General features: G+C 39.6%; 1 protein-coding gene across 2 annotated transcripts in view; it reads right to left on the bottom strand.

The window, feature by feature from the left end:
* The window catches only part of LOC138173780 (solute carrier family 22 member 4-like), an 84,389-nt gene that overhangs the window by 31,110 nt on the left and 25,625 nt on the right, over positions 1-27,654 (bottom strand). For both annotated transcript variants that reach the window (XM_069103866.1, XM_069103867.1), the window contains exons 2-3: positions 13,296-13,399; positions 10,112-10,266 (exon numbers count right to left, since the gene is read on the bottom strand). In XM_069103866.1, the coding sequence (XP_068959967.1) occupies positions 10,112-10,266; positions 13,296-13,399 (259 nt within the window). The remainder of the gene's footprint in view (positions 1-10,111; positions 10,267-13,295; positions 13,400-27,654) is intronic.

Consider the following 27,654-nt stretch of genomic DNA (forward strand, 5'->3'; position numbering starts at 1 on the left):
TCAGCCTAGGGGCAGGGAAGATCTTTAAAATTTACATTCGCACTACAAATGGCACCCGCTTCCCAGGGTTGTTATGAGGATCAAATAGGATAATAGTTGCAGAGTGCTTAGCATGGTGCCCTGCACATAGTATGTGCTATATAAAAGTTAGCTACTATTAGGAAACATTTTTTACCACCTTCTGAAGGATGTGCGCTTATAGTAGAACATTTATTAAGACAGGAGAATTGAAACACATAATCTTTGCAGCATATGTAATATAGCTTCAGGCTATATTCAATGATAGGTCAGCTATTTGTAAACAGAACAATAGCGTGGGGGTGGCCTGACTCCCCAGTTGGGGTCTTTGCTTGCCCCTGCTTGCTGTGGCTCACAGGTAGCTTCTTGGTTTATATATTTCCATCATGCTTCTGAAATCTTTTAGGAAAGGGAGTTTTGTCTTGTTGTGCCCAAAGGATGTTCTTACTCCAAATCATCTCTGAGCATACCAGTCTGGATCTTTTATCTCTAGAGATTTTTCTAGAGTTGGAAATTCTAGGAAAAAATTCAAAATATTTAGAAAGAATCTCTTTTGGGAAGGACCTAGAACATTCCCAGGAGAATTTCATGTCTTGGTTCCCAGAGTCAGGCCATTTTGTAGAATTTAGTGCTAAGGTCAGGGCTAGGAACTGTCATCATATTTGCTCCATTCCTAATACTTGGATGCTGCCTTCAAATACCTTGATGAAGCCCATCCTCTTCCATGTGAGCATCATCTCTATTCCCAAGAAAGCCTGAGATGGGGTCCTGGAGCACTGCTTACCTTCTGAAGGTGAAAGCTGATATAGATTGCCTTTTCAAAAGGTAAGCACCCTATTCACTGAAAATGAGCTAGCAAAGATGAGTTGGCAATTGTCAAGGATTTATAGAGGGAATTCTTGAATGAGGTTGGGAGGTTGGACTGTGCAGATCCCCTTTGAATCCTAAGATTTCTTAGATTCCATGAAATTGCCACTAGAGAAAAAGCATTTTTAAAAAGCAACCACATCTGCCTAATTCAGACCCACAGACCCATGAAAACAAATTTACTCCCCGAAATATTCCTACAGTTAGTAGGTATAATATTTTTAAACGCTTTCTAAGTACCTCATTAATTCCCTCCCCACAACAGCATTATAATGACAATCTAGTAGAGATATGCCTTTAGAGATGAAGATTATACCATTTGCTCCCTGTATGACCATGAATAAATCATTAAATGTCTTCTTTTGCCAAGGAGAACGTCTGATGCTTTTTTCATTTGACATTCCTTCAAATATTTGAAGACAGGATCACATCCTCCTGAAGTAACCCCTTTTTGTTTCAGGTCTAAACATCACCAATGCCCTTTAAAGAATCCTTATAAGCACATTGTTGAATCTCCTCCCTATTCCTAGGGCAACTGAGTGACCCGGTGGATAGAGTGCCAACTTGGTGTCAGGAAGAAATGAGTTCAAATATGACTTCAGACATGTCCTAGCTCTGTGACTCTGGACAAGTCACTTAACCCCTGCCTCGGTTTCCTTGTAAAATGTGGATAATAATAACCCTTATATTGCTAGAGTGTTATGAGGATCAAATAAGGTGACTGATATATGTGTTGCATTTATAGCTACACACATATGCATATATAGTAATATATATACATATATTTTTAAAAAGAGTTTAACACAGTACTTGGCACATAGTAGTATATAAATTATGTAATTAGAAATAATTATTATAATAGAATTATATCATGATATAAATATATATTTATATTACATACAATATAAATATATATAATTTATATGATATATGGTATGGTTATCAGTATATGTAAATAAATATAATTATATTATGATATATAATTATAAATTATCATCAGTATATGTTATTATATACATAGTATATAAATGTTATTATAGAATTATAAATGATTATTATAATATACTTTATATTTGTAATATATACAAGTAGATGTATTTTATATTGCATATAATATAAATAATAATCTATAAATACATATAATTACATTATGATATATAATTGTGGTTATCAGTATATATTATTATATACATAGTATATCAATAATGATTTCTTTGCTTCCCCTTCCCTTCCCCATGCTGACCAATCTCCTTTTATTATACTCCAGGTATTCAGTGAGAGACTCTTATGAGTAGTATTGGCCAAGGGTCCAAATATAACTCCAGGTTCTCTGATGACCCTTTACAAGAATCTGAACACACTTGGCTAAGGACTGAAGGCCACACAGAACCCTCAGCCTTTGTTAAATTTAGTTAAATAAAGAACTAGGGCCTAAAGAACTTGTGGTTCCTTTGGAATGGAGAACTCCTGAATAAGGAGACTCTCTTTACCAGTGGATGCTGGCCCCCTCTCTGCAATCTGCAAACAGAGAGAGTGTGACTTGCCCAGGGTCACAAAGGTGTCAGATATAGGAACTGAATTCCAGCTCTTAAAGAATGGTTAATGAGGCTGCATCATTGAGTCAAACAAAATGCAAAATTACTCAAGCTCTGAAATGATTTTTTTTTTTTTAAGTAACACTAGGAGTCATTGTTGCACAACATTTAGACCTAAGGAGTGCCAATAGCTGCTGAACTTGAGCATTTGGGTTGATGAGGTAATAGATCTGGGGTTTCCCGGGATGGGAAACAGAGCTAATTTTCCAAAGTCTTCACCACTCACTCACCCTCTATTCCATACTTGAAGACCCATTAAAAAAATCCCAGATTAATGATAGGGCATAGAATAAGGAGGTTTTCAGTCGAGTTCATGGAACAAGAACGTTATAGCCTTGTTAGTAGAAGACTCCAGTAATCTACAAAAGTTGTTAGCAGCCTCTTAACAGTTTGAAGCAGTTCATGCTGCTTGGAGACTGGGAATCAAGATCCAAGATAGTAAAAAAAGCAGCAGTCTGTTGCTGAGTACTCCACCCCACTTATCATTAACCCAAATGCAGCCTGTGTTCAGGCTGATTTTACCTGATAAATTTATAAATATGCAAAGTGGGCTTCTCTCTCCTTCAAGGCTCAACATAAAGGATATATAGAGGAATTGTAGGATCATAGATTTAGAGCTGACAGGGACCTTTTAGACGTTTAGCCCTAGAATTTTACAGATGAAGCCAACAGTGGGAAAATTACTTGACCAGGGTCACATAGGTAGTAAGTACAGAATATATTTATATATTCCAATATATTCCCAATATACACAGTTCCAAAAATCTTGGCTTCTCTATTTACCAAGATATTTGGAACTGAATATATTGGAGGCCACCACAAACTGATTAATCCTGGAATTACAGCAAGGCTGAGAGGCCTCTACCATAGAGATGGTCAGGTAGTGCAGTGGATAGAGTTCTGTACTTGCATTGGAAAGCCTGAGTTCAAATCCTGTTTCAGACATTTACTTAACTGTATGATCCTGAGTCACTTAACCTCTCTCAGCCTCAGTTTCCTCATCTGTAAAATGGGGAGAATATTTGCATCTATCTCCCAGGGCTGTTGTGAGGATCAAATGAGATAATATAAGTGAAGCATTTTGAAAACTTTAAAGTGATATTTAAATGGGGTATTAGCCCAAGCCATTATTATTAGCCCTAAAGCAGTTCCATGGCAATATGGCACCCAAAGGCAACTGCACTCACTAGTCTGAGGAAACATCTCAATGTCTTAGACCTGCAAGAGCTGTTGACCTGGATCTTTCTGCTACCACTGAGTGCCCAAGGAAGCTGTGACCAGCCAGGCTCTCAGGTCTCACTGTGTCTTTTTCTCTTTTCATTCAGAGTAGAAATGTGGTGCCTCTCTCCCAGACTATTAATCATCTCCTTGTAACATTTCTCATAGCTGTTTTTTTCCCCCTTAGGTAATAGATCATTATCCAAAATAATCTGTCTTTAGAGCGGCAGTACACTCAGTATTGACTCATAAATGTAATGGTGACAGTAACAAAAGTGAAGGTCTGAGTTTGCTAAATCTTGACCGGAAACAACACTAGAATAAAAATACACACAATTTCTGTGTCCTCTCTTCTAGCCTTACTCTTCTTTTTACTTTTACTGACCTCAGTAAGGGACAGCTAGCTGGTTCAGTAGATAGGCTGATGGGCCTGGAGTCAGGAAGATCTCAGTTCAAATCTGGCTTCTGATGCTTACTAGCTGTGTGACCCTGGGCAAGCCACTTAACCTCTGTTTGCCTTAATCTACTGGAGAAGGAAATGGCAAACCACTCCAGTACCTTTGCTAAGAAAACCCCATATGGAGTTACTAAACAACACCACCAGTTAGAGTAAATTTGGTTCTTTGACCTCAGGCTAAGAATATTTTCAGATAATTAACAAATAAATTAGGGAGGTGGTCTGGCACAGTAGAAAAGCTTAGAGAGAGAAAGACCTGGGTACAAACCCTGACTATGACCCTTCCTAGATGTGTGACCCTGGACAAGTGATTTAGTCTTTCTCAGATAATAAGTTATAAGTAGACTGTGATCTTTCAGTGGAGGGAGTTCCCACACCCACAAAATCACAGGCACTTGAAATTGACCTAATAAAAGTTACCTGGGAATGTAGAAACTCAATGTGGCTCTTTATGATTGGATTTCAGAAACTTATCTGTTAGCTTCTCTATGCTGCTGATTCTCAAATCCAGCCCCAACTTCTCTAGTCTTGTATCTTCAACTGCCTTTTGGACATTTTGAACCAGATGGTGAGTAGACATCTTAAACTCGGCATCTTCAAAACCAAACTCCTATCTTCTCATTTCTTTTGAGAGTAACCCCATGCCCACAGTCCCTTGGTGAGACCTAGGTGGCATCTTCTACTATTCACTAGCACTATCCCCCATATCCAATCTGTTGCCAAGGCCTGTCGATTTCCCCTTTGCCACATCTCTTGGACAAGGCCCCTTTTCTCCTCTGACATTGTCACTACTCTGGTACAGGCCCTCATCACCTCAAACCTGAATTATGGCAATAACCTGCTGGTAGGCCCTCCTACCTCAAGTCTCTCCGCACCCCAATATATCCTCTATTTAGCCACCAAAGTGACTTTCCTAAAGCACAGACCTGACTGTGTCATCCCCTTACTCAGTAAACTCTAATGCTCCCAATTGCCTTCAGATTCAAATATAAAATCTTCTGTTTGACATTCAAAGGCCTTTATAAATCTAGCCCATTCCTACCTTTCCAGTCTTTTTACACCTTATTGCCTGCCACATGCTCTCTGATCCAGTAATACTGGTCTTCTTGCTGTTCCATGAACAAGATACACCATCTCTGGACTCCCAGAACTTTCCCTGGCTGTCCCCCATGCCTAGAATGCTCTCCCTCCTCATTTCTGCTACTGCCTCCTTGGCTACCATTTTCTTTTTGGTTCCGAAGTGCATACTGTATTTTAAACAAACAAACAAAACCTTGAACCTGCTGGATCAAGCCAAATTTAGACTTAGTCCATAGTAATAAGCCAAAGAGTCCCTCAAAACAACATAGAATTAAAAAAATATGAAATACAGGCCATATAACCCCAGGCAAAGTTTCTGTTCTGTGTTAATATATTCCTAAAATGTCCTTTTCTAATGACCGTTAACATCAATAAGAGGATAAGTGACAGGCTATCTAGCTGGGATTCAGAAAGACTTCTTACTACATTTCAGCCCACAGTCTTATCCACAGCTAGAAAGATACACAGTAGCCTAAGGGACCTTACTCCAAGGTGGGGTTTCCATTGTGATCCTCCAGGCTGACATGACTTAGGCTCTAGTAACAGCAATGCCTTGGCTTCTATGTACAAAAATGGCATTCCATTGGTGTTACCAGAGGGAATATAGTGACACAAAGGTCAATCATGAGGCTGGCATCATCAGCATCCCTATAAATTAATTGTCTATAAAGACAATTGTAAACAAAGAGTGGGCAGTTAAGTGGCACAGTGGATAGAGTGCCAGGCCTAATGTCAGGAAGACTCATCCTCCTGAGTTAAAATCTGGCCGTAGTAGCTCTGTGACCCTGGGCAAGTCACTTAAATCTATTTGCCTCAGTTTCCTCATTTATAAAATGACCCGGAGAAGGAAATGACAAACCACTCCAGCGCCTTTGCAAAGAAAACCCCACATGAGGTCACTAAGAGTTAGAAATGACTGAACAACAGTAGTTAGGAAAAATCCCTTGCATTCTTCAAAACTCAGCTTAAACACCACCTCCTCCTATAAAGGCCTTTACTAATCTCTCCATTGATTGTATCTCCTCCCCAAATTACTCTCCATCAATTTTGCATATAGTCCGTATTCACTTGTATGTCTTTCTGATGTTGCCTATAACATAATGTCAGTTCTGTGAGAGAAGGGACTGTTTCATTGATGTCTTTGTAAACCCAGTGCCTAGTCCAATGCCTGACATAAAACAGGTGCCTGAGACTTGCTTGCAGAATGAATTGATAAAGGAATGAAGTAAGCAAGTAGACCTAAGGAGGATAGGGATTTGATAGGACTTGGATAAAGAGCTGCCAAAGTGATGAAAGGGAGGAGATAAGACTTCTGAGGAAAGCTTTGGCGTAGTGGTGGAGAAGGGAGGTCTATGGTGGTTTCTCATCCTATTCCTCCATGGAAGAAAAAGAAACAGGCTAACCCAATGGCAAGGGAAGCACAAGGATATCCCAACCCAGAAGAGCTCACTAAAGGTGCATGGAAGGGCCAGTCACTGCTAGAAGACACCCACTGCTCTTGGACAGTTTGGGGGTTGACCAACATGAAGTAATTCCTGGAGGCAGGAGCCTAGACTGAATGGTGTCTTCTGTTCCTTCTTTACATGCTTGGTTGTGTGTAAGAGTCCTTGATATTTTGATGACTATCCAGACCTGGGAAGATGTTATTTCTCTACTGAACTTCTTTTACCACAGGAATTTTCAAAATAACTGGAGAGATTAGTAATTGCAGGTATTTCTCGTGTGGTAAAAGAGGTGGGATCACTTCAGAAGCCTATTCTCTTCTTAAAAAGGGTACAATGAAGACAGTGCAATTGCCCCAATGGTCTACTAGGAAGAATATTCAGTGAATACTTTTCTCCAACCCTGCCTTTTTTGGAGGATTCTGACTATGATATGATATTTTTGCTCTTCATCTCCAGCTTGATGTGACTTAGGCTCTAGTAACAGCAGTGCCTTGGCTTCTACATACAAAAATGACATTCTTGACCCCCTTTTGTTAAGACCTCCCCTCTTGTCTGGATCCCCAGCAATGGCTTCAGGGTGACTTGAGACATTCACACTATTTCAAACAGCCTTCCTTATGTTCAATGGCACATGTTTGTGAGATGTCTGCTCAGAATTATGGGGGACTTTGGAACTAGAGAAAGGGGAATTATTAAGTTTAATGCTCATCTATAGCCTGGGAACAGAACGAAGTCCACTGAGCTATGTGGGAATCAAACCTATCACCTTGGACTTAATTATGCCTACCAAATCCTAAGGAAAGTATAGCCTGACAAAAGCAAATCCTCTAAGTGGTCTATGGGCTCTCCTGCAGCATTGGAGCATATCTAGGTTTTTGTTTCTGATGTAGAGTAATTATTTTTAAAATGCCCCTCCACAAAGTTTCATCCAAAATTAAAATTGCTGTCCTATGAACTTACTGAGATTTTATTTAATATTTTTTGCAGTGATTGTTGGAAAGTACTTTATCTGTAGACCTGAAAGTTGTAAATGACTGTTCCAAGCTACAGAACCAGCTCAGTATTGTTTCCTGGCCTGCTGGTGCTAGGAGAGAGTGGTCTATTGTGACCCTGCAGTAACCCCACCTGTGACTGCTTTAGCTCTTGGGCAAAATCTACTTATGTCTGTTAGTCCCTAAAGAAGAGAATATCTGTCTAGATGATCAGAGAGAGAAGAAAGTATGTTTAGTACCACTGAACTCTCTTAGGGTCAGACACTCCCCTTCAGTACACACCTAATATCTGTCATCTGTCCCACTTTCTCTCTTCCTTGCTTCTTTTCTGGCACTATGACCCATGAACCTTTTCAGTTCCTGGACCTCCAGCCACTTCATCAATGATTGAAGGAATGGAATTTGATCGTGACATCTGGTTGGTCACTAAACAGAGATTGTAAATATGTTCATTTCAAAGAAAACATATCAGACAAGAGTCGTTCAGGTTTAAAGATCTCTGGGAGGAGGGAGGGTTAATGTTCAAGATCAATCATTCTGTCCAAGCTCAAATTTATTGACTTGTAATATTTTCTTTTTGTGAGTCAGAACTTTTTCCCTGTAAGTGGAAGCTGATTAAAGGCTCTTGTATGACTTAAAACCCAGTGGACAATCCTGAGATGGGGAAAATATATTTCTAAAACTAAGAAGTCCTTCTCCCTGAACAACAATTTTAATAAAAGATAATGTTAAAAGCATCTGGTGACTATAATACAGCAATGTAATTAAATAAATTATAATAATAAAAATAAATAAAATAAAACAAATTTTAAAAAACTTTGGATTTAAAACTTGTGTAATTATAAAAACCAAGTTTGGCCCCAGAGAAGAAATGAGAAAATACATTTCTCTTCCTTCTTTGCCATGATGGGGAATTTGTGGTAGGACACTGCATATACTTATTCAGACTCTGTTGATACATTGGGAATTTTTGTTGCATTGCTTCCTTTCCCATCCCTCTTCAACCTTTCTTTTTTATTCTCTAGATATGGTAAAGGAGAGGTATGCTTGAAAATGAAGGTCATATGAAAAAGATGGCAATAAAATTAAGAATTAATAAGGTGCCCAGTGATGAAGGATAATAGGTTTAATACAGTAGAGAAAAGTTAATGAATAGCATTTTAATAGCTCAATGTTTGAGCCATACTTTGACAAAATTAACCCTCTAGAAAAATTGACTAAACTTTAGTAATGCAAAAGACTGCCTTTCTATGTGGAAGAACTGAAGCAAATAGCTGCTTTGGATCTTTGGGCTTTAACATAGGGTTTTAACAGCCTTACCCAGCTCCTCTTCTAATAGTATAGAATGCTTCCTTTCCCTCACTTAGTCATCCCAAATCTACCTACAGGAGATCAAGGGAGAGACTACAGAAGAGGCTGATGGCTCAGGCAGCATCAGTTTTTCCACTGGACTCTTTCCTGGAGGAGTGGCTCTATCTCTGGCATTTAAGAACTGTGTGATGAGGAAGAGGAGGTTAGAAATACCTAGGTTTAGGAATGACACCAGGTGGCTCCATGAGTCCCTCAGGCACTTTCTTTGCCTCTTAACAAGAAGACATAAATACCTTGGACTCCCAGCTGAGCTTATGAATTCATAGTATTTGAATACATCCCATGATGTATTCAAATTTAAGAATTTGCATTTTTTAAAAAAGTAGCAGGATTACTTTAAGATTGGTGTGGAAGAATAGAACTAATATTAGTGGTCCCAACCCACTAACTTTTAGCAGGCTCGACTTTGTGTTACAATGATGATTCAGAGATGTCATTTGATCTGTGGCCTGTCCAAGTTCAACATAATAAACTGTGTTATTGATAATGGGACCTCATTTATCCTCGAAATAAAGCCTTTTTCTTCCCCTGACCTCTTCTACTTTCTATGTTTGGAACAAAAAATTCTCTCTGCAGCTTCCATTGCTGATAACAAAATATATGTTTGGGGCAGCCAGGTGGCTCAGTGAGTAAGAGCACTGGCTCCACTGTTGGGATGACCTGGGGATCGAATCCTGGGCTCAGACACTTAGCACCCACCCAGAAATAACTGGCCGTGTAACCTTGAGCAAGTTACTTAACCCTGATTGCTTTAAAAAAAAAAAACAGAAAACAAAAAAACCACGAAATATATATTTGAGCTAAACTTTTAAGCTACAGTTCTACAGAACATGTGAATGACAGAGAGTTCTTATCTGTTGAGTGGAACATCTGCAGCCCATTTTATCAGGAGGAATCTTTCTTCTAGCTTTTAGAGGTTTGAGACTCTACATTTTTATCTTCTTGCCTTACCCTTTGTGGAAACTATTGGGAAGAATTGAGCAAGGAGAGCCAAGGAGGATATAAAAGGGGAAGAAGGGAGAAGAGAAACATGTGACCCTTCTAGCCATCTCTCCAGGATCAGCCTACCTAATATGAAGGCCACTACATAGTTGGAGATCTGTCCCATGCCCACAATGACAAACAGCACAGTGAACATCTCCCAGTTGATGGAGAAGATCTGCAGGAAGCTGAAGCCTGTCTGCACAGCCATAGTCCCAAAGAGGATGTTCTTTCTGCCGAACCTTAAAAACACAATGCGACACCACACACACACACACACACAGCATCAGGTTATAGAAATGTTAGGGCTTTCAAAAGTACTGAGAGATTCTCTGGGTTTAGGCAAACATCAGTATCAAGACTTATTTGAACTAAAGTAAGCAGAACCAGGAAACAAAATATACAGTGATTCCCAAAATGTCAATAGAAAGAACAAAAATATCCCTGAAACTGAATACTGTCTAATTATAATGACCAATCTGGGGCTCTACGAGGAGATAACAAAATGTATCTCCCTCCCTTCTTTGTAGATATGGGGCACTACCAGTGTGGAGAACTGCATATACTGTCAGGTTGGGTTGGTGGGCTAGTTAGTTTTGCTTAAGTATGCACCAATCCCCCGCCCCCAATTAAAAAAAATTCTTTGTTACAAGGGATGACTCAATTGATAAGGGAGGGAGAGGATGAATAAATTTGGAAGTCAAGTTGATATAAAAATAAAATAGCAATACATTAAAAAATTGATATCAAGGGAAGTTTCATTTCTCAGACAAGACAAGAAACTAAGGGAGTTTACCTCGATGAGCTATGACTTGATTCATAAAAAGCCTCCATCTTTTTCTCTGAAATGAGGAAGTTGGACCAGATAATCTCTAAAGTCAACAGATAATCTCTGGGCACCAGAGAGTCCGAGGATTCAGAACCACAGAGGGGACTGACATTCTCAGCCTAAATTGCCCTGGTTGGGGACCATGGGACAAAGGGAAGGAGACTGGGAACAGGAAGAAGGGCCTACTCATCCTCTGCCTTGGGTGCCCTTGTGTGTGCACCAGTGCTGTCAGGGTTGTTGTTTTAATACAATGTTAGAATAAAAGGCCAAGGAATTTAAAAAACAATTTTTTTTTAAACCAACTTGGTCATGAGTCTGAACTTAGCTAAGTTGGTCCTTGTATGACGGAAACAAAGTATTTCAACAGGGCTAGACACAAATACTTTAGAACTTGTCAGCGCTGGGGCCCTGCTGGGTGGAAAAGCAGCCTTTGAGAACTGGGGTCATATCTATTCCATAATGAAGCATCGAGGGCTGCAGCAGAGTCTAAATCCTTCCTTTACTAAAAAAGCTCAATTTAGAAGAAAAACAATTTTCTTCCTTAATAAAATGTAGGCTGCTTAGAATACTGTGGTTACTAAGCATTTTCTAAACCAGAGGAAGCAACAGCAGCTGCAGGCTGGTGGGGAGGGGGTAGCAGGAAGAAAATAGGGCATACTTCCAGTCTCCCCAGCTGAGGTCTAGCCTTAAGAGATGATTGCCCTTTGTTCTAAGAGGAGAATGAAGGTGACAAAATATGACACTTCTTTAAGAGTCAGAAAGTTACATGTTTATGAAGTACAGGCCACTATCGGGTCTGTCACTAGACCCATGTTCTAGTCACTAATTAGTCACTAATCACTCTGTCATTAATTAACTGTGTGAATCTGTACTAGTCACTTCTCTATTTTCAGTTTCTGAATGTCAAATGAGGATAATAAAAACTGATCCAGAGGGGTGTTTTTGAAAAGTGTGCAGCACTATATAAACTGAAGATCTTTATAACACCAGTGCTGAAAACCTCTTCTTTCCTCTTAGTATTGTCTAAAAATCTCCTTCAGGCAACATAAAGTTCTGAGATGCACAGTGCAAGAATCTCCATCTCCTTTGACCTTGACTTTCCTTTGGTCAGAAAGGAGGGTCCATCCTTGTTCACAGGCTAGGAGGAAAGGTCACTCTCTCTGCTGGGGTGTTTGATGCCCTCGGGAATTAATGCTGAGAGCTACCTACAGCACTCCTTATCAACATCTGTGCATCATGGAGGAAAATTCCCAGGTCGTTGATAGTAAAGTGGTCTCTGAATTCCAGACAAACCTCATAAGTGGATGCTGGTACTTTGTTTAACCCAAAGCAGTGGCTGACCTCCTGCTAACAAGGTACCTCTTCATTTCTTAAAGAAGAACTGTGCTTCATTTTCTTTTTTTTTTTTAGAGGGCAATTGGTGTTAAGTGACTTGCCCAAGGTCACACGGCTAGTTTTTGTTCATTTTCTATTAGTAATTCATGTTCTGTTTTCAATTTGTTGTATTTTGAATGAACAAGGCATAAAGATTTTCACTGAGCAAATTCTTATCAAATGATATCAAATGATGATGACCGGCCTTGAGAGAAGAGGCTGGGTTACAGGACTCACTCACCATCATCACTCGAATTATTTCATTTTTTTTTTCTTTCTAGGACCTAGTGAACGTTTGTAATTTCTCTGAGGGAATTGGGGCAGGGGATGGGGGATTGAGTTGTTTGTAATTAATGACCAAAGTCCTGACCTTGGAGAAAATGCTGCATTTCCTCCTGACTGTCTTATGTGTCTCAATAGAGAGTAGTATGAAAAGTGAAACAAGGTAAGAAAGAATTTGGGAAGACTGTAAGGTGGCCAGAGGGAACAGGTGAAAATTCTGTTGATTTTTAGGATCTCTCTGGGTAGGAATGAGTAAGGCCATTATTGGTTTTTTTTTTAAGCAATTGGGGTTAAGTAACTTGATCAAGGTTACACAGCCAGGTGTTTCTGTGTGGGTGCTAAGGGTTGGAGCCCGGATTCGATCCCCAGGTCATCCCAACACTGGAGCCGGTGCTCTTACTCGCTGTGCTACCTGGCGGCCCCGATGAGGCCATTATTTGTTGAACTCTTGGACTGGGGAAGACTTTGAGAGGTCAGCTCCCTGTCTCTAAGCAGCATTACACTTGCACTATACAAGGCCAGATGAAAGAGACAGCTGGGGAAGGGATTCTGCCTCTTATCCTGTCCTGGTGAGCCCTCACAACCCTCAGGTCTGCTTGGAACTACTATGGAAAAAGGTCCCATACCTGCCTGCTTGCTATTTGTCAGTCAGTGAGTCAACCACAGGGAGACTATCACAGCATTCATTAGTCAGGGTTAAAGAGCAAAGCTAGCCCCAGTCCTCTGGATATCGACAAAACCAACCAATTAAGGATGTCCTCAAGCCTAGAGACATGCTCTCTTTACCTGTCTGAGAGTTGTCCTGATATGAAGGATCCCATCAGCACACCCACGAAGAACAATGAGGTTGTGAGTGGGGGTTTCCAGTTTTCATCACACACTATATTCCACTGCCAAACAGAGAAACAAACCTTGTTAAATGTTGTTGAATCACCAGAATGGACCCAAGAATTTCAAGATAGTTGCCTAGCAATGAAACATCTTCACTCCAAGGCCCAGATTAAAACTGAACAGAGCTGTAGGAAGAGATGGTTAGAATCACTTAACACATCAATTTGAGTTAGGACATGCTGCTATTTAAAATGTATTTCTCTGATGGAAATCTTACATCTTCAATCATATGGTCCATCACCTCAGAAACTAACAGAGTCTATATGGAGAGGATGCACCAATATCTGGATAGTTCATGGAGGTGGCAGGAGCAGGGATAGGCATGGAGAGGGAGCAGACAATGGTTGGGAGTGTGTAAGTCCCTTCCTTTGTTCTGAGATCGTCACCAAGTCATTTTAGGAGTAATCCTTTTCATAATACTTTGAAAGATTATCATTCTATGCTTAGTAACCATTAATAAAAACAAACTTTCAAAAACACAAACAAGGATATAATACAACTAATTAAACATGAAACTATAAACTTACTTTATATTTTGCTTTTTACCAGAAGAACTGTCTAAAATCGTCTAAAAAACAACAACCCCCCCCCGCCAAACCTCTCTCTTTAAATGCATAATTTAAGACCTAAGAATAAAAGACAAGAAAGAATGAACACAAGGTGATGGAGAAGGAAAGAAGGGCTGGGATGGCACATGGCCATTACCCCTGTATTTGGGCTAATTCTTCTTTTTTTTTTTGCATTTTGGAGGGGGAAGGGCAGGGCAATTGGGGTCAAGTGACTTGTCTAAGGTCACATGGCTAGCAAGTGTTAAGTATCTGAGGCTGGATTTTAACTCAGGTCTTCCTGACTCCAGGGTCGGTGCTGTATTCACTGCACCACCTAGCTGCCCCATTTGGGCTAATTCTTAAAATTAGTTTCAGTTCCTCATTCTTGGGGGTCCTCAAATATAATCCAAAATGCTCCAGAGATTGCCTTACATGGAATAAGTCAAAGAAAGGCCATTTTAAAACTCTTTTTAAACCTAAGTAGAAACATTTATTTAAAAAGGCAACTTCCTCTTCAGGGGCAGCATCCCCTGGTGACTCAAATCTCAGTGAGGTTGAAAAAAACAAAAAACCTCAGGCCCATGAAAGGTCCAAGGAACAAGGCTCGAGGACACAAATGGACTTGAAGTGGAAAATACCAGCCCGCTGTGATTTCCCTTCCCCTGAGATAGTTCCAATTTTTTTTTAATGCTTTATTAACTTCTGATTTACATCATTCGTTTCTGCCAGATTTTGAGTTACAAATTTTCTCCCCGTTTTTCCTCTACCCACCGCCCCCAAATAGCTGTCCCATGGATATCCCCTCCTCCAATCAGCTCTCTCCCATATTTTCTCCCATACCCCTTTTGACTTTTCCAGTGGATCTCTATGCCTCAATACCTGTATATCTTATTTCCCAATTACATGTAAGATGGTATTAATAATAGTATACACACACACACACACATATATATATACATATATATTTGATTTTAAAACTTTCAATTCCAGATTCATTCCCTTCCTTCCTTGTCACCCACCCTTACTGGGAAGATAAGCAGTTCAGTATAGGTTGTACATGTGTGGCTAATGCAAAACAATAACATAGTAGATATATTGTAAAAGACTGACTATATTTCCCTCCCTCCTATCCCATCTCCCACTTGTTCTATTCTTTATTTTGATCCCGTCCCTTTTCAAAAGTGGGTGCTTCCAACTTCCCTCCCCCCAAGCCTTCCCTCCCTTCCATCATCCCCCCTCTCATTCCCTTCCCCCCCTATTCTCCTGGACAGTGAGATACCCTATTTAGTGTGTATTTCACTCCCTCTGCAAGCCAGATTCAATGGGAATAAGGTTAACCTATTTCCTTTTGCCTTCCTATTCTTCCCCTCCATTGTAACCATTTTCCCTTGCCTCTTCTATATGAGATAGTTTACCCCAATGTGTCTCTCCCCATTTCCTCTCATTATATTCCTCTCACCTCTTAATTTCACCTTTTAAATATCATCCCTTCCTGTTAAATTGGTCCTGTGCCCTCTATCTATGTATACCTGTAAACATATATACACACATTCACATATGTATTCATATACCCTCCAATATAGACAAATATGTATATATTTCTATTCCTATCAACTACTGAGAAAAGTTTCATAAGTTACAATTATTGTTTTTCCATGTAGGAATGTTAATAGTTCAACTTTGATAAGTTCCTTATGATTTCTTTTCCCTGTTTACCTTCTCATGCTTCTCTTGCTTCTTGTATCTGAATGTCAAATTTTCTATTCAACTCTGTTTTTTTCAGCAAGACTGCTTTAAAGTCCTCTATTCCACTGAATGACCATATTTTCCCCTGAAACAGGATACTCAGTTTTGCTGGGTAGGTGATTCTTGGTTTTAATCCCAGCTCCTTTGACCTCCAGAATATCATATTCCAAGACCTTTGGTCCCTCAGTGTAGAAGCTGCCAGATCCTGGGTTATCCTGATTGTGTTTCCACAATATTCAAATTGTTTCTTCCTGGCTGCTTGTAATATTCTCTCCTTGATCTGGGAATTCCAGAACCTGGCTATAATATTCCTAGGAGTTTTCTTTTTGGGATCTTGTTCAGGAGGTGATCAGTGGATTCTTTCAACCTCTATTTTGCCCTCTGGTTCTAAAATATCAGGGCAGTTTTCTTTGAGAACTTCCTGAAGGATGATTTCTAGGTTCTTACTTTGGTCATGGCTTTCAGGTAGTCCAATTATTTTTAAATGATCTCTCCTGGATCTATTTTCCAAGTCAGTGGTTTTCCCATGATATATTTCACATTGCCTTCTATTCTTTCTTTTTTTTTGGATCTGTTTAACAACATCTCGATTTCTCATAAAGTCATTATCTTCCATTTGCTCCAATCTAATTCTGAAGCAATGATTCTCCTCATTGAGCTTCTGAGATTCTTTTTCCATCTGGCAAATTCAGCTTTTTAAGCCATTCTTCTCCTCATTGCCTTTTTGAGCCTCCTTTGTCATTTGAGTCAGTCTGTTTTTTAAGGTATGATTTTCCTCAGTCAGGCTGTTGACTCTCATTTCATAATTTTCTTGCATTGTTCTCTTTTCTCTTCCCAATTTTTCCTTCACTTCTCTTATCTGCTTCTTAAGGTCCTCTATGGCCTATAACCAGCCCATATTTTCCTTTGAAGTTTTTGGGGCAGGAGTTCTGACTTCACTGTTTTCCTCCTGTTCCATGCTTTGCTCCTTTTTGTCCCCAAAATAGGAGTTGGAATCTTCTGTCTGCTTTGTTTCCTTTGCCTGCTCATTTTGCCACTCAATTACTTGACTTTTGGGCTTTTGCCACAGTAGGACTCTGCCTCTAGACAGGGGAGCTTTCATCCCAAACAGTGGGGTTTTCTCAGCTGCAGGAGGTATTAGATGAGTGCCCTCTCTGAGGTCTCTACACACTCTGGCAAGCTGGACACATCCCCCAGGACCTCCACGCTAGACTGCAATCCAGATCCAAGCAGGTTAAAGCAAGAGGGATTATCCCTCAGATTGGTGCGTGATCCCCCTACACTCTGCAGGCCAGGAACTAAAGCTGCCACGTGTCTCAGCGCTTCTCGCCCCGGGGGTAGAAGCCACACACTCCCACTTACTGGTCCCAAAGTCCAGACTGCACTGGCCTCTCACTTTGTCCTTTGCATCTATGTGTTAATAAATCTGGAAACTGCCACCGCTGCTGCTGATCTGGAGTCCCTCTGGCTGGCAGCTGATCAGGCCTGCCCTGGGGCTAAAGCCTGGGAGTAGGGCTGGGCTAGGCTCCCAGAGCACTGCCCTGCCGGGCTCTCCGCAGCAGGAGGTTAGCTTCTCTGTATCGTTTTGTGGGTTCTGCAGCTCCAAAATTTGTTTAGAGTCCCCTTTTTACCTGGATTGGGGAAGGTGGAAGCCGGAGCCGAGGGAAGGTCATGCTTCTACTCTGCCATCTTCGATATTTCCAATTCTTGCAGGGACTCAGAGGAGTAGGGCACAAATGGGTGTACAAATTAGGCCATTCAGTTACAGATTAGTACCTCTAATTATAGAATTGGGGACAGAAAAGTGAAAACTCTTTGCCAGTTTGTAGGTACCAGGTATGCCTATAGGCAACTAAGTTTTGCTAGATAGATTAAAAAAATTTTTTAGACTTAGAATTAAGAAGATATGAATTCAAATACTACCTTAGACTCAAGCTGTATGACCTTAGGCAAGTTGCTTACTTAATCTTTCTTAGACTTGGTTTCCTCATCTGAAAAATAGGATAATGGTAACACCTACCTCACATGGTTGTATAAAGTATTTTGTCTTAAACAGCACTATAAATGCCATATAAGGTACTATACTAATGCTAGCCATTACTCCCAAAGCCATGGCTTACTCCAGAACTCAATGACACAGAGAAGTATGCAGAAAATCAAAAGCTGGTGTCTTCAGTGGGCCCTATATTTAAGATGTTGCCAGTCGGCAGAGCTATTTTTGCCAAACATTTCCCAAGTAACTATTAGTGTATTTTCCTTGGAGACATGAATGGAATGATCTGTTCATGAATTTTAGCCTGGGCCTTTCTCTCCTGGCTATAGACATCTCCCATGAGCCCAAACCCACCTTCTCTTCTCAAAGAATATTCTGCCCCCTCTGCAGACTGCTTGGCCAGATCTGTGGAACTCAAACTTCACACATTCTTTCTGCTAGGCAAACCTTTCCAAAGACTTTTGACTCTGAGCATTCAATGTTTCAGCTGAGTGACTCGGGAATCACACAGCATCTGCTCTACTCTAATGCTATTCAAGAATTCTAATGGCCTGGAGGTGATTCCTGGGAAATAGTCTACATCAGGAGGGGAAGGAAAGGGGGAACAAAAACCTTTCGTGGAGAATTGAGGTGATCAGGTAGGGAGTGCTGAAGAGGACAAGGTGCCCTAGAGACTGAGGGACATTCAGATTTTTCTTGCAAAGTTGTTCACAGAGCCAGGTTACCTAGGATTTTTTAGTTTATTTTCACTGACTGATGATGTCTGGATCTCTGCTGGCAACCAACTTTGCAACTGAGCATTTGCTAAAGGTGCAAAACTTCAATGGAGAATACAGCCAGAGTGGCATGGTGAAGTAAAACTGGATTAGGAGTCAGAAGACTTGAGTTTGACTCCCAACTCAGATACTTGAGGCCTATGGAAATTTGGGTAATTACTGGCCTGGATTCATCTCAAAAGTGTGGGGGATGGACCAAGATGATCTCTAAGGAACTTTCCAGCTAATTTCCCATGGCCCCTGTAATGGAAATCATGACTACCTATAGTATCTCTAGTCATCTCAAGACATTATTAAATTCTGGGGGTGGCTAGGTGGCACAGTGAATAGAGCACCAGCCCTGGAGTCAGGAGGACTTGAGTTCAAATCCAGCCTCAGACACTTAACACAGAAACTAGCCATGTGACCTTGGGCAAGTCACTTAACCCCAATTGCCCTCCAATAAGCAAAAAAAAAAGACATTATTAAATTCTCCAAACATAATTAATTTCATTGACCTTAATATTTTAAAAATAAACATGTACCAAGTCACACTTACAGGAAGAGGTATTGTGGGTGTCCAATTCAATTCAACAAATATTTATTGGCACCTACTATAAGTAGGTGATAGTGGAGATCCAATGATAAAGATCACATAATCCTCAAGGAGACTAGCAGGAGAGACAAGATATTGTATTATGACACAAATGATAATTATTCATATCCATGAACTCTAGAAGCACAAAATGCTATGTGAACAGAGAAGATTTCATTGAGGAGTTGGCATTTGACTTGAGACTTGGAGACAACAAATAAGAATTCATTAGATGGAGGGAATATGGGCCTCTATTCCAGGGAATGAGTTAAATTTCTCTTGTTGGGAAGCAATTCCTTGTTGACAACATTACAATGTAGGCAAGAGGCAGCTCATTCCCTTTAGAGCAAGATAGAGTATTTCAGATCTTTTTCAGTCTGTAAACATAGCATGCAACTGAGAAGTTGCCAAGTATTTAGCTCTAGGGGTTTTTGGGTGCAGATGCTGGGTTTGGTGGAGTGAAAAGGAATGCTGAAGAATGTAATTCACTTGCTATGTATTAAGAATACCCACTGCCTGGAGCTCCTGGTCTTCTGAAAAGCATTGTTAACATTTGTTTTATTAGATCTAAGATACCATCAGTACACGGAATTCTCTCCAAAAGTTCAGGTTTCAACTCATCCAGCTCTTCTCATGCTGTAAGATTCTTGTCCAAGTACTGCCATAATGCTTTAAAGAGGATTGTTCAAGCATACTCTTATCACCTCTTATTATAATAGATATTTCTGCATTCAACTTCATCCCATCAAAATCCATCCTTTACACAGATGCTACATTGATATTCTTAAAGCACAGGCTTGACCATATCACTCTCCTGCTCAAAAAGCTTCATTGTCTCCCTGTAGCTTCTAAGATATGACAAACTCTTGTTTGATATTTAACACTCTTCACAATCTGGTTTTGATTTTTTTTTTTTAGCATTTTATCAATGCTTCTCTCATTTTCTTTTTGCTTTTTATCAATCTTTATTTCACAACCCTTTTAAAAATCAATGTTACTGGGGCGGCCAGGTGGTGCAGTGAGTAAGAGCTCCGTCGGGATCTGTTGGGAGACCCGGGATCGGTTCTGGCCTCAGATACTTGGCATCCACACAAAATAACTGGCCGTGTAACCTTGAGCAAGTTACTTAACCCCAATTGCTTAAAAAAAAAAATCAATGTTACTTCCCAATGGCTTCCCTTCCTCCATAGGAACCTTTCCCAACAAAAATAAGAAAAATAAGGGCAGTTAAATTAAATAAATCAATACTTAGTCATATCAGAGGAAGTATGTTTACTTCTGGCCTCACCACCTTTCTGTAGAGAGTTGGGAGGCATATTTCATCCTAAGTCCTCTGAAATCACAATTGACTGCTGCATTGCTCAGAGTTCTGGAAATCTTTAAATGCAGCTAAGCATTTTTTCAGACCAATCTCACAATTTTTTGAATAAAAACCATTCATTGAGTGTTGTGTGCCAAACACTGTGCTAAGTGCTAGTGATGCAAATAATAATAAAAAACAAAAAACAAGGTAAAATCTGTACCTAAGGAGGGAGAGAAGAGAACAGCATTTATATAGCATGTGCAGGCACTGGACTAAGTGCTTTGCAACTATAATCTCATTTGATCCTGTGGTGAGTAAAATGACACTGAGGCTTGATTTTCTCCAGGGCAATATAACAGTTTATTAATAGTGACCTGAATTGCTGTTAATAAAGTGGGTCACTGGGCACCTCAGAAAAGCCAGGGACCTGAACATGATCAATTTATTAGTTAGTCTAGCAATAACCAATAAATTGGGTTAATGGCCTCTCTCAATGACCAAGGATCCTGAGGGAGAATCAACTGGGTCTTTTAAACTCAGGTATGTCTTCCTTCTGATTCATTTGAACCTCCCCTGGCAAAGGTAAATAATACATATTGGTAGACATTTTAATGAGAATGTGGGTTAAAAGTTACCTCAACTCCTCCCTATTACTTTCTTGTGAGCCAGGAGTAATCCCCAGGTAATAGGATTAATCTGCAGAACTGTGGGATAGGATTAGTCTCTAGCCTTGGGTGTCTGGGGGTGGGTGGGTAGGAGGGTGTTTTGAGTCAAATTGAATACTAGCGTGGAGATACAAACTAAAATAATAGAATTGAGCCTGAAGTGACCTGAGACTACCTGAGTGTCCTTTGTCCTTCATTTTTGAAGAGGACAAGTGACATCACGGGGTGATGTCTTGACTTGTATGTGAATTGGATTTAAGTGAGGCAGAACTGTACAAAGTTCTTCACTTCATTCTCTCTTCCCGAGTTATTGAAGTCCAGTGGGAAGACAAAAGTCAAGATGATTGGCAATGGCCAGAAATGCAGTGGATGATCTTGATGTCTTCAAAATCTGATCAAGCTCTAAGCACTCCCCTGGGCCTGTTTCAGCAACTTTCCTGGCTGTTGAAACAAATTATTCTCATTCCCCCATATCCCCAGGAAAGTCTTCACTTGCTTGGGGTAGACACTCCCTTAGCTCCCCAATGGGTTTGAGGCCTGTCAATTACCCTCAACCTAGTTTATCCTGTCTGTCTAGATGATTTATCAGAGTATGGCTGCTGTGCATGCTACAGCTTCTTGGAGCCACCTTTGAGGGGGAGTTGAGTGCCAGGTAGACACCAAAAGTGAATGAGCAGCCAAGGAAAAAGGCTTGGCTAGCCCTCATACCACAGGTGCTAATCCTCCTTGAACACGCCATGTACCCCAGCTATCTGAGTAAAGGGTAGAGACAAAAGCTTGATCTTGAGGCAAGCTTCTTGAGAATGTAGGTGAAGGGCGAAGTTATAAGGGCAAGGAGTTTAGATTCACATGGCATGGGAGAGTATTAACCTTGCCAGTTTGACTAAATCTTAAAAATAGAATTAAAATCAATTTTCAGTTTTACAATTCTCACAACAACTTTGTGAGATAGATGCTGTTATTCTCCCTGTTTTACAGTTGAAGAAACAGAGGCTGAATGACTTTTCCAGGGTCACACAGTTAGTATCTGAGGATATATTTGAACTCAGTTGTCCCTGATCCTAAGACTAGCATTCTATCCACTATCCATTCGATCATCTAGCCACCTCAGACCACCCACTTAAATCTTCCGAGAGAAAGCCATAAAAGAAAGTTCAACTTCAATCAGGTCAAGTCAACAAACACTTATTAAAAACTCAATTGCTTTGTGCCAGGACTATAAATACAAACAGAAAGATAGTCCCTGCCCACAAGTTGATTATATTCTAATGGGGAAAGGCAACACATAAAAAGAAGTTGAAAAGGAGGAGGGATGAATGGGTCAGGGGGAGAAATGGTAGAAAAAGTCCAGAGTCAAGAGTACGGCCTGAAGAGGAATGAAGTCATGAAGGGCAGATGGTCCACAAGTCCTAAGGACACACTAGTGACTGATTAGCTCAGGAGATGAGAAGACCTGGTCATCCTTTACCTCATTAGAAGGAATGGAAGTGTTCACTTCCATCTCATTCTACAAACCAGTCAAACTTGCTATTTCCCATACATGATTTTAAAAAATCTTTTACCTCTCTGCCTTTATATACACAGGTTGTTCACTAGGTGTAGTACACTCTTCCTTCCTTGCTTCTACTTTTTGGAATACCCAGCTCTAGCTAAGACTTGTTTCAAGTTCCATCCCTTATCTGAAACTTTGTCTGATTTGCTCAGTAGTGTTCTGTTCAACCCTCTCCCCATCCCTCCCTGGGAAATTACTTTGTATTTACTTTATGTAAATTTTGTTTTTATTTATCTGTCCATATATTGTGTCCTTCCAGTAGAACATGAACTCTTTGAGGGCAGGGACTGTTTAATTTTTTGTCTTTATATCACTAGCATCTGGCACATTATCTGGCATATAGTAGGTGATTAACAAATGCTTGTCAATTACATGAACTGATGCAAAGTCAAGTGAGCAGAACCAGAACATTTTGACAGCAATGTTGTTTGATGATCTGCTACGAATGACTTAGCTCTTCTTAGCAATACAATGATCTAAAGGACTCATGATGGTAAATGCTATCCCCATCCAAAGAAAGAACTGATGGAGTCTGAATAAATATTGACGCATGCTATTTTCACTTTCTTTACCTTTTTCATGCTTCCCCCTTTTGATCTGTTTCTTCTTTCACAACATGATTAATACAGAAATATATTTTACATGATTGCATATATATATATAACATATGTAAATTCATACCTTTCTTAGGGAGGAAGGAAGAGAGGAAAGGAGAAAATTTGGAACTTAAGATTTAAAAAAAATGAATGCTAAAAATGATCTTTATATGTAATTGGAAAAAATAAAATACTATTTAAAGAATAAATGCTTGTCAAATTGAATTTCTTGCATAGTCACTATCTTTCTGTCTTCAGGCCATCAAAGACTCTGTTTCAAAGGGTAGGACACCAACATTGTCTCCTAAAATAGCAGCATGTTGGAGGAATGAGGCTGGGAACTCTAATAGGAGGGAAATACCATATAGCCAAAGGGCTCCTGCCTGCACTCATGCCCATCTTTTGCTGTTCAGAACTGAGTTATCCGTGCTAGTCGTGGGCTTTAGAAGGGGTCACAATATTTGGGCAGTAAGGCATTACAGCTGGACTTTAATTATTTTTCTTGCATGCTGCTCATTCCTTGATTCAGCATGCCACAAATCTCCTCTTTGACTCCGTTTCCCCATCTATTAAATAAAGGCAAAAATTCCTTTTACAGGGAGGGAGGGGTCATAGGATGATGAAGGCAGGCAAGGCAAGTCAGGATTTAGCCTTTGAAGTCAAAGCTCTTAAATCCAGTACCCATGCTAACCTTGTTTCTTGGTAGGCACAAGGATACCAGGGAATCTACATTTTTAGAAGTGAAGTGGGAAAACTCACTGAACCCTTATGGGAACAAGGTGGGAAAGAAAGGAAGAACAGTGACCCTGCAAATCACGAGCCTTGAAGTTCTTGTTTCATTCTCTTGTTCTCAAGTCAATTTCACAAACAAGATTGAGTGAACACACTTGTAAGTCCAAGATTGTACTATATCTGTATGTGTGTGTGTGTACTCTATCTATCTCTCTCTCTATCTGTGTGTGTGTATATATACACACACATGCCTATATGTGTCTCCGTATGTATATATATATGTATGTATGTATGTATGTATAGGTGGACTCCATTTTAAGAAAGAAAAGCACATTATACAACTTTTTTTTTAGGTCTAACCTATGATTTCATTGGCACAGAAAACTCCCAGTAGGGGAATTCTTTCCGCTGCTACAGGTTGGCATCTGTAACATATGGTTTCAGAAGTTTTCCTCAAGTACTGAGAGGTTAAATAGCTATGTTAGAGTTAGAGGACCTAAATATATCATCTCGATTCCAAGGTTAGCTCTTAATCCATTATGCCTTGCTATCTCTTTCATGCTGCCCATCACTTAAGCTCTTTTCTTTCCTTTGGTACATCTTTTATAGCAGCCTTTGGGATTTTTGTTGGAAGGGATGTGGAAAAATTGGGACACTAATTCACTGTTAGTGGAATTATAAAATGATCCGACTATTTTAGAGAGCAATCTGGAATTATGTCCAAAGCAATTGTTAAACTGTCTAAATCCTTTGACCCAGCAATACTGCTATTAGGTCTATTTCCAAAGCTGATTAGGGAAAAAGGAAAAGAACATATATGTTCTAAAATATTTATAGCAACTCCTTGTTATGGCTAAGAACTGGAAATTGCAGGGAGGCCCATCAATTGGAGAATGGCTGACCAAGTTATGGTATATGATTGTGATGGAATAGTATTGTACTATAAGCAATGATGAGCTCAGTATTCTCAGAAAAAACATGAATTGACTTGCATGAAATAGCGAATCACAAAATGAGCAGAACTAAGAGAATGTAATACAATAACAATATTGTTTTAAATCAACTTTGAGTGATTAAGTCATTTTGACTATTATAAATACCCAAATTAACTACAAAGGACATATGAAAGAAGATGCTATCTATAGCCAGAGAAAGAACTGATAAACAGAAGTATGCATAGAATGATTTTACATATATACACACACATATCTGTGTCTAATGGTAGCCATCTCTAGGTGGGAGGGAAAGAAGAAAAAAAAGAAAGTTACATGATAACTTTATTATATATTTAAAAGGAATAGCAAGTTGTAGATAATAGATATGTAGTTTCATGTACAATCATCTTTTTTAAAAAATTCTACTATGTTATGGAAATGCTTGTTTTATTTCTTAAGTTTAGAATAAAATTTTAAAATGCATTTTAAAACATTATTTTGGGGAGTCCAGAGACTTCACCAGGTTTCACAAAGAGTCTATGATAGAAAAATTAAGAGCCCTATAGAGGCTAGAAGGTCTTAACAACTTCTATTGAAAAATCACTTACTAGCAAGATATCTAATACCAGGACACTCATTTCTTAAGTTGGCCTTTAGGGGCCATTGCTGATATTGATATTAAGGGACTACAAAGATAATGGTATGTTATTATCTGATCAGAATTGTAGGTGGAGGGACTAGATGAAGAAAATGGGCAGCTTTTATCTACCCTAGGAAAAAAAACAACAATAATAACTCTCATTTTTATAGCACGCTTCAAGTTTTGTAAAGTATTTTCCTTACAATAATCCTATGAGTTAGGTAGTGCAAGTATTTATGATTTCCATCTTACAGGTGAGAAAACTAAATGACTTGGTAAGGAGAAAAGACCACTAGTTCTGGAGGTAAAGGACCTGGGTTCTAATCCTGCCTTTAATGCTTATTACCTGTGAGTTACTTTACTTTTCCCCAGTTTAGTGAACTAGACCTCCATTCTTAATTTGTAAAATAAGAGTGTGTGTATGCGTGTGCATGTGTGAAGGATCACATGGCTAGTACGTAGCTGAGACAGGATTTGTACCCTGGTCTCCTGATTCCAAGTCTAGCATTCTTCTCATTATGTAATACTCTTGCCTTTCAATGTGAGATTTTTTTTTCTTTAAAATATTAAATCTACTTCCTACATGATTTATCCAAACTAGAAACAAAGCTTTCACTCAGAGGAACCCTGCTCCTTTGTAAATGGATTTTATATTTTTTTTGGTTTTTATAACCAACAATCATTTCTGGGGCCAATGATCCCATCATTAGAGTTCTCTTATGTCCTTGTTACAGTTGTCTTTTGCAGCTAGAGAACATACAGTGTTTAGTGGTTAATTCCTAACAGCTTTTGTTACCCTTCCCCAACTCCTCATTCACAACTTGGAGACTATAGATGGAATTATTCCGGGAATCAGTAAACAAGTCTGCTATTTTATCCTTTCATACACTCTGTAGGTCTTAAATTTGTACAAAGTCCTGCCAAAAAAGTCATTGACCTGAAACTGCTTTCAAAATTTCATGTTTCCAAACTCCTCAGTAAAAGGATCACAGATTTGGAATGAGAAGAGGCCTTGGAGGAAATCTTAAAAAATTTTCTTCAAATCAACTAGATTAAATGACTTGGCCCAGTTCCATTTGGTGACATATAGTAGAGCCACAATTTGAACTCGGGTCCACTGACTCCAAATTCAGTATTCTTTCTACTATCTACCAAAGAGCATCTCCTCCCCTCCCGCCCCCAACAAGACTGGGAACAAATGAAGGAAAGAGGAACACCCAGGACACAGAGCCTCTAGTCCTGTGGATGGCAACTTAATTGTCGCCTACAACAGAAAAGGAAGCCTAGGAAAAAAGTCAGTGCAAAAAGGTCTCATGCACTTGAGATGAAGAGGCTGGCCTGGGAGCGGCTAAAATAGGGGTTCCATAGTTCTGCTTCCACCCCTGGTCTTGGCCCCGAAGCTTGGCTTCCTAAAGAGGATTGTCTCCATATGTACTCCTATCTTTGCCACCAGGAAACCCCAAGCGGCCAGTACGGATTGGGTTCTTGGCAGTCATAGTCTTTTACTGGTAAATGAAAACCACATTTTTCAGCCTTTGCCCAAAGAGTCTTAGCTCTCATCCTCCACACTGTTTCTGTTTATAGTTATTGTGACCTCTACAATGATACTTCTTGATTTCAGGAACATTAACATGAATGACTTTGAAATGCTTTGCTGATTCTTTTTTTTTTAATTCAATTTTTAATTTATCAATTTGTTTGTTTCCTTTTAGTTTACAGGATCAATTCCACAATTCCTTGAATTTCACATTTTGTCCCCCTCCTTCCCCTCCTCCCCATGGCGTCTTATAATCAAGTATAGGATCTGTAAATACTTTCACATTATACAATGGTCAGGTTATAAGGATGGATTGTACCAGCTGGAATGAAAAATGGTAAAGAGGACATAAAATCAAATAAGAGAACGAAAAAGATCAGGTATTTTGCTTCCACCTGGATATAAATTTAGTTCTTTCTAGTTCTTTCTCTGGATGCACATTTTTCTCTCCATCATGCGTCTTTTGGGATTGATTTATATCCCTGCATTGTTGAGAAGAGTCCAGTCTATCAAAGTTGGTCATCACACATATGTTGTGTCTGTAATTGTGTACAAATTCCTCCTGGTTCTACTCTTCTCACTAAGCATCAGTTCTTTTAAGCATCTCCAGGTAAATATGAAGACCGCCTGCTCCCCGTTTCTTATAGCGCAATAATA

The sequence above is a fragment of the Petaurus breviceps genome, unplaced genomic scaffold, assembly GCF_028583685.1.
Source record: "Petaurus breviceps papuanus isolate PSGF00001 unplaced genomic scaffold, PetGlider_PUasm1.0 64, whole genome shotgun sequence".
In the NCBI taxonomy this organism is placed as follows: domain Eukaryota; kingdom Metazoa; phylum Chordata; class Mammalia; order Diprotodontia; family Petauridae; genus Petaurus; species Petaurus breviceps.